This window comes from Crassostrea angulata, chromosome 10, assembly GCF_025612915.1.
Source record: "Crassostrea angulata isolate pt1a10 chromosome 10, ASM2561291v2, whole genome shotgun sequence".
Lineage (NCBI taxonomy): Eukaryota > Metazoa > Mollusca > Bivalvia > Ostreida > Ostreidae > Magallana > Magallana angulata.
This window is the reverse complement of record NC_069120.1, coordinates 4,108,067-4,118,768: the sequence shown is the minus strand read 5'-3', so window position 1 is coordinate 4,118,768 and position 10,702 is coordinate 4,108,067. Positions and strand designations below refer to the sequence as shown.

The 10,702-nt window shown below is 35.2% G+C and overlaps 1 protein-coding gene across 2 annotated transcripts; it reads right to left on the bottom strand.

Moving 5' to 3' along the window:
- Positions 1-1,156: 1,156 nt before the first annotated feature.
- LOC128166659 (dexamethasone-induced Ras-related protein 1-like) lies at positions 1,157-9,867 on the bottom strand. 2 transcript variants are annotated; one of them, XM_052831955.1, is made up of 3 exons: positions 9,721-9,867; positions 2,298-2,656; positions 1,157-1,834 (listed from the first exon to the last, which is right to left on the bottom strand). In XM_052831955.1, exons 2-3 carry the CDS (start codon positions 2,554-2,556, stop codon positions 1,284-1,286), a joined length of 810 nt encoding a protein of 269 aa, XP_052687915.1. In that variant the 5' UTR covers positions 2,557-2,656; positions 9,721-9,867; the 3' UTR covers positions 1,157-1,283. The 2 variants fall into 2 exon arrangements, with proteins under 2 accessions (XP_052687915.1, XP_052687914.1); XM_052831954.1 differs by lacking the exon at positions 9,721-9,867 and having other exon boundaries at positions 2,298-2,886.
- Positions 9,868-10,702: the final 835 nt, after the last annotated feature.

The following is a 10,702-nucleotide window of genomic DNA, read 5'->3' as shown; positions in this document are numbered from 1 at the left end:
GGGGATTTTTATGAATTTCTTACCGAATATTGTATATAACATGCAAGGAAAAGGATTTTGAATTGCATTAATAGATAAACTATTCTGAATTAAAAAGTTGAAATTTTATATCTCAAAACCAAAGACAAGAAATTAATGCAGTAAAAAACTTTCTGCATTGAAGTGAAAACGTTCACAAGTCCTGAAGTAGAAACGTGTAATAATATTACATTTGTATCCATATCACGTTGCAGTCAATTTTCGTAATTGCTTCTCGGATTTTCACCAAAATACACAAAAACTCTAAATAGATAATTAATTATTCTTTAATCTGCAATATTCCTTGAAAAAAACGTCTAGTTGGAATATATTGATTTTATTTCGTGCACAAAACGTATAGAGCCTGTTGAAAGGTGCTCACTGTGTAGCCTATGGCGAGTAGTTTGTACGTAAATATTAAATTATCTCAGGAGGAACCTGTTACTTTTCCTGCAATAACGTATTAATAAAGCCTCCGTGTCACATGACCGCAGCTAATCAGGCGATGAACTCATACAATGAACATGTTTTTTTCCTTAAACCCCTCGCAACGTCTTTCTTCGTGTTCGAATGATAATTTATTTATTGATGTCAAGCGAGCGGTAAACCTGAAGAAGTCGTTACCTCGGAAATCCCCGACGCCATGCTTATTGCTTGTCTTGTGACAAAGAGATGAATTAATTTGCCTTGTTTAACGTGTGTTCTTCGGCAAACAGCTATTCTTTCAATTAAATGTCGTAGAGCGCTGATTGATTTAGGCAATTTGGTCCAGACCAAACAATCAAAGCCTGGTTTATAAAGGTTGAGAGTGACGCTTGAATTCTGTTCTATTAATCAAATTAGGACTTGTCTTAAAAGCAATTTCTTCGATTTCAGAAATAATGACAACTGTCTGCGCAATTACCAATTATTTGCATTTGAATCCAACATCATTAATTTGCAGTCAACATGAGAGGATGCGTTTGCATTTCATTGGTTGCAGTAAGAGTGACGACGTTGATATAAAAAAACCAAAGTCCTTACTATTCCAAAATGGATACTTATAAACGAATCTCACTGAATTAGAATTGGATATAAAATTCGATGATATGTTAAAATACATTTGTTCTTGCTTTTGTTGGAAGGAATTTAATCAATCTCAAATTGATATATTTTCTAATTATTCATAAAAATATCAGAGGTATCAAAACCATTTTACACAAGAATGCGTATAGATGAACTGTTGGCAAAACGTTAGAGACAATCTTGTCAGATTGATAAAGCAATCACTGAATAACACATTTATCCTTTACATCGGCTTTGGAAATGGCGGACGTTTTGGTTCTCATCTGGGCAACCATGAGATCTGTTCGGATGCTTGGTCGCCTGACGTTTGGGGCAATCGTCCCACATGCATCGGACATTTTTCTCCTGATGGACATACCCCTTCTTCCGGTCGGTGACGAACTTCCGCTGACGTAAAAAGGATGCACCTTCCGATGTAAGGATGGACTCATTTCAAGCGGAAGGTTGCCCAGGTCAAAAATTCTAGTAAAAGATTCTTCGATGTTAATGTTTTTCTTCGCAGACGCTTCTATAAACTGGCAGTTCTCGTACACTTCGGTTAGATGTAGTGCTTCGGAAGGGTCTATCACGCGCGATTTCTCCCGGTCACACTTGTTGCCAACGACAACGATGGGGATTCCGAACTTCCGGCGACGTTCCCCTGTTTGAGTTCTACACTGCGTCTTGCATTCTTGTATTTGCTGACAGAGACGTTCAACTTCTTCAAAAGATTCTCTGTTATCGATGCTGTACACCAGAAGAAACAAGTCACCTAAAGACAAAAAAGTGCCATCGTTACAAGAAGTGGAATAATCTTACGGAGAAATACAGCGAATGTCTTTGGATAAAACACGAACACGTATCTTAATATCTGTAAATGACAGATATCACAATTGGAAAGCCCTCCCATTCTTCGTTTACTATAATATCTTCTGTATTTTCCTCTGCTATACATACAAGTTTTGCAAATCAAAGCGCAAAATCTGCTTCATTAACATAATTGCTATATTTAAGGCTTCTACAAGATACAGAAAACGACTCGCTAGTACTAAAGTGTAATTTAAATTGTAGCGCTCAAATAAATATCATTTTATTTGACGATCTGCTGTTCAACTTCTTTTCAAGAATTTCTTTGTCGCATTTAAAATCGTTGTCATGATTTGATGAAAAGTACGGGTAACAACAGGCTGACGGTAAACATTTGAAATTAAAAAAAAAATATTGAAAAACCCTACCTGTAATAATAGACAATCTCCTCATGGCGGGAAACGGATGGTTGCCGGAAGTATCAAGAATGTCCAGACGGTATGCCTCTCCTTTGATACGGTAAATCTTCCTGTGAAAGTCCTCAATGGTTGGCGTGTATCCGTCATCAAACTTATTGTTCAGAAATCGCGACACCAGCGAGGTCTTGCCCACTTTACTGGAGCCCAGTATGACAAGTCTCTGGCAGTTCTCGGGCGCCGCCGTGTCCCCTTGCTCTATCAAGGCCATTTTAGTGGAGGGTGTCACCTCTGGGGACCAGCACGAGCAAGGCCTTTGCTCCTCGTTCTCAAAAGGTTCCGCGCGCTCTGGATTCCACCTCCATAATCTTCTGCAAAATATAAAAGATCCCATTACAGCAAACACCGAGCAGAAGTACTTAAACTGGCCATTACATCGCCTCTCTGTGTTAGACCGGGATCAAAGCAAACATAACGAGTGGTAGAATGAAGATCAAGGAGAAAAAGAATCAGTTAATTTGCATGCCGTATTAAGTAGAGTGATCAATACGCGCTGAGCGAATACAAATCTTGGTTTTATCAAGTCAATTGCCTGGCGGTAGCGACTGGGCGTGGACTGAGTCCGAGGGTCTCCGAACAGAAGCCGCCATTGCCTTGATTGACAATTGTCATATCGGCTTTTTGCTCTCATAAATCCACGGACTACATCGAGCGTTTAGGTTGATTATTATCAATGTGCGTATCGTAAGATTTTATGATAGACATATAACTTGACCAATAATTTCACGTGTCGGAAACTATTTTTTTTTTTACCTAAATTGTTTCATCAATAGCAATTCACTGCAAAAATTTGCGCGAGTGTAAACAATGTGCGACAGATCAATCCTCCTTATGTTATTAATATAAAATACGTGGATCTTTCCCGGTCACAAAGCTGAATAATTATGTCGAGTATAAACTATATCCAATTATCACACTAGTGTAAGTAGAGGTACCTAGTTTATCACATTATTATGCATTATGGTCTTCTTATCCGATCCAAGAGTTTATTACTAAACCTAAATTGACCCCCCCCCCCCCCCAAAAAAAAAAAATCAGGTGCAAGGTTACGGGAATTAATTCGATACGAGCAGAAATTAGTGTTATGGTGATTTAAAAAAAAATCTGCATTGCCGGAGGGCAAAATGTTTCTAAATCTTTTCCACTATAAACATCATCCCCCCAACCCCTCCCCCCCCCCCCCCCCAAAAAAAAAATAAACCCCAACAATATTATCGGTGTAAATACAGTAATGTAAAGACGCACCTCACTTATGCCACAACAAGTATAGTTACGTTGGTTTCCATGAAGCAAATGCCTACCTTTGTGTACATGTATGTCTAAAGAAATATCATCTTTCTCACAAGACTATTATGTGAGCCTAATGTGTATTCATACACACCCCTAAACATGATAAAATCAACATTTGGACAAGAGAAACGTAAATTTTTGTGTTAAAGTAAAAAACAAGAAAACAAATAAAACAGTAAGGATTAAATCAAATAACTTTTTTCATATACACTGTTTTGATCAAGATATCAAAGGGGAAAATTAGATGGAAAATTTCATCAATGTGCGTAGCGCATTAATGAAAATCACGATCAGGGTCCAATATTTTGCTGTCATGACTTGATCTAAACAATAATTAGATCCAGTGTGCTTGTATCCACCAGGTTTTCTTGAGAAGCTAGTCTTGAAGCATAATTAAAACTATACATGCAGAAATCGGTATAAGGTTGGAGAAGTGTCGTTTCGCATTCTAAAACTTTGTCCAAGCCCGGAACAATCGTCAATTGAACTCAAGACATAGTAAATTCATTACATTTAATAGTTTTTGAAATCATGCACAATAATAAATATGAATAGAGAACTGCACATATTTTAACACGACCTTTGTAAAAATACAAAGTTCCGAATTCCTAATCTGTATAGTTTTGCTGTCACACATTTTGACAGCACAAGTCAATGGATGGTTTTGTCATTTAAAAACTTCTGTGTGTTTTAATATTCTGCCGTTTTGTTTTCGGGGATAAAAGACTAAAACGCCAAAAGAATACCCATAGTGACCCAAGTCATCAGACAACTGTTGGCTGTATGCTCACTGACAGAGGTATAAATAAAGGGTGTGATAAGTGATGGAAGCTTACATAATAGTAATCAGGTAGAAAGTGGCGATTGAGCTGTACATGTAAATAATGGTAGGTTGTAATAAGAGGAGCTGGCTATTTTGAATAATTTTTTAATTAACTCAAAAGGCACTATTGTAGTATATACTATTTGAAGCACTTAGAAATCCAAACCCAAGAGAGTAATGTCTTTAAGTACCAAGAGATCTAAGCAAAAAGGCACCAAGAGATGTGACAGATTATGACGGGAAAAGGACTTAAAAAACAAAATGCAACTGTAATTACATGGTGTTATATATTCGTGAGAAAGAGAAAAACACCAGCTTAGAAGAATTTCTAACATAGCACGAAAAGGGAGAAAATGATAATGGGTAATGGCTTTCTTACCTACATTGTACAAAACAAAAACCCAAGAAATTTGGCAAAGGCAAAAAAAAAAAATGATAATAATAGAAAAGCTAGAGAATGCAACATCAGATCAATTTAAATAGAAGTTAAGAGGGGAGTATAGAATAAAACACAGAAAAGCAAAAAAGGGCTATTCAGAACGAAAAAAAATGGATGGAAAAAAGAGTTGCAGATGCAGAAAAGGCTACTGAAAATGAATTTAAGGAATTGCATATCATAACGATGGTAGGTGTTGAAGAGAAGTCAGTCTGGTAGAGTGTTAGATAAGAACGGGGACTGAAAACAGTTAAAGATGATAGGATTAGAAAATAAACAGGCCTTTCTATTAGGTTTTGGACGGGAAAGACAAAATCGACTCACAAAATGAAACCGAGAAGACAGAAGAAATTAAAGACATCTATGGGTGAAGATCAACAGTGAGGTGATATGATGGAGAAATAAATGAACAATAAGAGAGATAGCAGGAGTATATAAAAAAAGTGAACCACTGAAAGTAGACATAGAAACTAACACAACTAGAGAAGTGAAAATATGTAACAGAGTTGGGAGGTAGAGACCTATTCAAAAACAAGGAAAAAGAGCCTCGTGGTAAAATATAACAGTGATAAAAGAGATGTAAGGACCGGCGTGGAATGACTGCTATCTAATCAGTGATCAGCTGTTATGCCGAACGATTATTAACCGTATTAAGAAAATCTAAGTGTGGAGTCATCGAATTTATCAATGAAAATGAAATATCAGAGTAGTTGTTGGTAACGACCGGGATAATGTCTGTGTTTCCTTTCCTCCTTAAGGTAGACTGGGTGATGAAAACAAGGGACGATGTCAAGTTGAAAGATATGGAAGACTGGACTTTGCATCATCCTAAGAAGACTTTCAATCCACAGATTTAATTGTTTTGTTTATATCAAAGTTTCAATATGTGAGTGAAAAGACCAGGTAATTTACACCAGCAAGAATAAAGTCAAAGATAGATGCAAAGAATGTAAATAGCTGAGGACTGATTAAAGCAGAAATAATTATTCCATAACAGTAAAAATTGAGCAACCTTAGGATTCCAATTATTAAAATAATAAGTAACTATGGTAGACATAAAAGGTAGTGGCGAATACAGTATTGAAAATATATTTAAAAAACCCAGAAGGGTATTCCAAAGAATATGAAGACTATAGAGCAGAAAAAGAATAGTAGGAATCAACAAAAGGACACATTTACTATTATGGGAAGAAAACATAAAATGAAAAACATCTCGTTGCATTCCAGATGAAGTGCCTACGATGAAAATTAGGAATTATGGAAAAAACAGAATACCATCAGCTTTAAAATATGAAGGTTTGTGAAAATATGTAAATAAAAATCATTTGCTAAATTGATGCTAAAGAAACTTCTGAAAACTAAAGTTGGTTATATGACTTATTGACCAGCCACTCTCTTCAAGCTGAAGTACAATTCATCGTAAACTTTAAGAAATGCATGATTTATTTCTACAAGATCAGCAAAAATAATGAAATTGCACATCAAGAAGAATGTTTAACAATGGCAACAATTTAAATATGTACAAATTGCTTTAACCCAACAGAGACGTCTTTAAAACGTCGGTGTAAAAGACAACAAGTTTATATTTCATGGCCCGTTGACAACCTATAATTGAATCTCAGTTGACATTACTGCACAGATTAAAAATGCATATCGTCAAACAAACGACGAAGCCCCTCCTGGGACACATCAAGAGAGCTCGTGTACTTTGGAGCTAGCTTCCTTCCTGTTTTGACAACATAATCTTGTTTTACGGAATTAGTGCAAATACTAGTTTTTGATAAAATTAACACCGACTGATCGACAACCTAATCAACCAAGTTTGTGTTTTACACAAACATTTCAGACCTGGACTCTGTGACTGGAGAGCTGCGCCGCTCATTGTTGTTATGACTTGATCTCTGTCTCGCCTTCAGCGGATTCTTCTACATTTATCATTGATATTTAAAATCAGAATTTTTGTACAGACTAATCATAAACACAATTCGCGTGTTTGATGGTGCGCCAGCTCAACCTTTCTGGTAGCCATGGGACACCAAAACAACTTGTAATTGAAGAAATGCTTTTACATATTGTATCAAATAACAATTTTTATGAATACCTTTGGTTCCACTCGGCATCAAATTGATACGAAACGGGAAATAACAGGCTTATGATAATGAATAAAACAATCAAGTAATTTGTTTCTTCATATATATGATTGAATATCGAATGTCATTTGAATATCGATTACACAGTCTTTTTTAACTTTTCTCTCCGTATGTTTCGTGAATAATTATCTTTGACATCGTATTATGATTGTGCGAGTAATGTTGAGGGAAATGAGGAGAGCAGATTTATATACATGTACTTTAAGAAATTAACATCGATTTTGTATTCATGGCTCTTGTTTTAAAAAAAAAACACCAACAAACAACAACAAAAAACCCCCCAAAACAACCCAAAAAAAACAAAACAATAAAAAACACCCCCCCCCCCAAAAAAAAAACAAAAAAAAAAAACCCAAACAAAACACATCCCAATTTAATACATGTTGCTATCAGATCAAAAACAAAACATTATAAAATTTGACAGTAGCCAGAATAGCAAGCGTATTTCATGAAGTTTAATATAAAAGAAAATCATGTAGAAACATTTAAAGATACTTAAACTATATATTGGGATGCTTCCAGGCTTTGACCTCTAGAAAAGGTTGGAAACATAACCAATAACGGCCTACACCTGACACCAAGATCTACTGCTCACAGCATGGACGACCTTGATGACTTCACATAGACAAAGAAACCATGTATTTTCATCAATTCCAGCTCCAAGACAATCGTTCAATGTCTGTTCGGTTCCACAACAGTTCTACAAATCCGTGCCTTATCCGTCTACCCCTCCCCGTTCCTGTCACAACACTGCGTTCTCCAGATCTCCCCTTCCTTCAGATGACACATCGGAAGATAATGAGTACTTTTCACGAAAGGAAGCAGTAATCAGTTTGTAACTAAAGACTTTGAAAGTAAAAGGAACGAAAAAGTGATGTCTTTTCGCTGACAAACCTTGATTTTTGTTTTTCGTACAAGCTCAAACGTTTTTAGACTGTCACTTTTTGACAGAGGATTGTACATATATATTTTTGTATTTGTCATCCAAACGAGACCATATTACTTAATATCCCAGAAATAAGCATCAATTTGCTCACAGAAATTTCACTTATTAAATGTAGTTTCTATATCAGGATATTTCAGATCATGGAGTTACAATGTAAAAAAAAGTTGGATAATCTGTTTTTAGTTCTTCATACTAATATTTTAGTTAGTCAATCAGGACCAACATATTTGCCAGGAATGATGCGGTCAAGTAATTGCCTTCTGTCGTTCAAAAGAAAAGAACGGATGTGTTAATGTGCTATAAAATCGAACTTAAAGTGCCTATAGGAAGAGCAGAGAGGCGTTGGGAACGAGTTGGGAAGAATCAAGTACAGCTCTAGTAATCGAATCAGCTGATTAATTGTTTTCATAAACTATGTACTATACTTTTGAGACGTTGGGCCAATAGACATTTTAAAGTAGTATTGCATAAAAATATTCTTATAAAGAGTATAAGGTGGTTACAAAAAGACGTACCACACTCGGGCGGCTATTGATCAAGATGGGGAATTGATTGTCCTTCAGTGTTGAATAAAAGATTGCCAGACGGCAAATATTTCAATACCTGTCCAGTTACAGTCTCAATCAACGTTTTGTGATCAACTAGGTGTGATTATACACCTGTCTAAGATTAGGTCTTTGTGAAGATATAGGAAGTAACTTTGCTATCTTTCAATTATTTGGAACAGGGTTGCATTAGTTTAAGATATTGTTCAAACAATTTATTTTGAGGTTTTTTTCTGCTGAAATTGAAAATATATGTTGTAGTGAAACCAGAAAGAGTTCTTTTTTTTTCTTTAATTAGCTTATGAAAATAGCCATATCTTGCCTGCTTGCTTGATTGACATGTGTCTTCTTTTACCGGAAGTAGTATAGAAGTCAGACAATTACTGATCAGTGTTTTGTCGGAATGAGGGTGCAATCATTGTCTCGTGGACCTCAAACAATTCAAAATGTTTTGATATAGCGCCGTATAAAATGTCCTCGGCTGTGACAATAAACACGGCAATGTTCGATTTCTCTCAAGGTCACAGCAAGTCAACGACTCAACCTTTTTTTATTACGCACAGCTTCTAATCTTGCAAATCCGCGTAGATTAAAACATAGAACTGTTAAACATCAAGAGTATTAAAGAATCAAAATAATGGAAATATCGTTGTTTAAACATTTTGCTCTTGATCTCTTTAATTTGCAAGATAGGTTTAGATCTTTATCACGTACTCAATGTAGTGAAAACATGAATTGGAATTACTTAGTTAAAACTTCTGCATAACTGTTCCCCATATGTTTTATTTTAAACGGATACGATAAATACTAGCTTTTTGGAAAAACGTAGTGACAAATGTATTGAATGCCACTTCTTGCAAAAATCCAACGATCTGGACGATGTATCGAGGTGTAATGTCACAGAGACGCATTTGACGAAATTGGGTTTGCATAAATCGTCATTATCTACAGTATGCCGAATTCATACAATACAGATGGCAACATTTTCTATGAAATGTGACCCCCTCTTCCATAGGAAGCTCAAATATTAATTTGACATGCCAACAAAAAATAACCTACAAGTCAACTAGACACTTGTACAGATATCAAATTCAAAATATAAACGTTCATTAAAAAAAGATTACTTGTATTCTACAAAGTAAAAAAGATAACGGATTTGGTCAGTTTGTTAGAAAGATTACTTACGCTTTACTCTGAAACTCCGAGGACTGATAAAGATCTGAGGGGATTCTGGTTCAAAGAAATAACGATTTATACAAAGTCTCAGGAAACGAATAGAGACTCGTGGGGGGAAAATCCATATCAAATAGCAATATAGCGGTCCTCCGGCGAAACCAAAGATGTCAAAAATGAGTGGGACTGCAACATCCCGTTGTAGCTCGTGGAGGCTGATACATGCATCGCAGGAAGTGAACATCGCTAGTATGTATAATTAAATATCTCATTACAGTAAATGTGACAGAGCAAACTCGGAACTATATGCAAGAGATCAAAAAGACGACATATGCAATCAATGGCCTTATATGGAAAAATTAGATGAATCAGAAGTTTTCTTCTACATTGTAGATGTTGGTCGTTGGGAAAATAACCAATGAATATGCTAAAAAATATTTTTATCTGAAACGTTTTTTCGAGTAAGTTATAGTTAGTTGGAATGTAGAGTTGCCTGATGATAATGAACTGCAACTAAGAATATCTGATCCTTGTGTATTATACTAAAACAAAAAAAAAACACCTGATCCTTTATTAATTCAAAAGTTTTTTTTTTTTTTTTACATACTATTATAATTGATCATAGTTATTTGGTCCTGATATATATATATATGAGAATAACCAATGGCAATAATTGTATTATTCCCTGATAGATCAGAACTATTATTAGAGGCTATTTTTTCTCATATATTATAACTATGTAGTTTGAAATTTTTTGCTTTACATATACAATAAGTTTATACTTCTTTGGTCCTTTAATATTCACGACCATAAAGTAATTATTTATTTCTTTAAGAAAAAAATGAATACAATAAGTTATATGGTCCAATTATATTTGGCCAATGCTGTACGTTGAAAAGAGTTAATAGTGTCTTTGTTTACGGTTCTCTGCTTGCAGTATTTCATTTCTTTAAACGATGAAAAACTTCACTTAAAATTATTAATTTTGTCTGTA

Coding starts and splice junctions, on each gene's coding strand:
- LOC128166659 (XM_052831954.1), bottom strand. CDS start 2,679: ATGGGATCTTTTATATTTTGCAGAAGATTATGGAGGTGGAATCCAGAG. Junction 1,835..2,297: donor GAGATTGTCTATTATTACAG/GTAGGGTTTTTC, acceptor TTTTGTCTTTAG/GTGACTTGTTTCTTCTGGTG.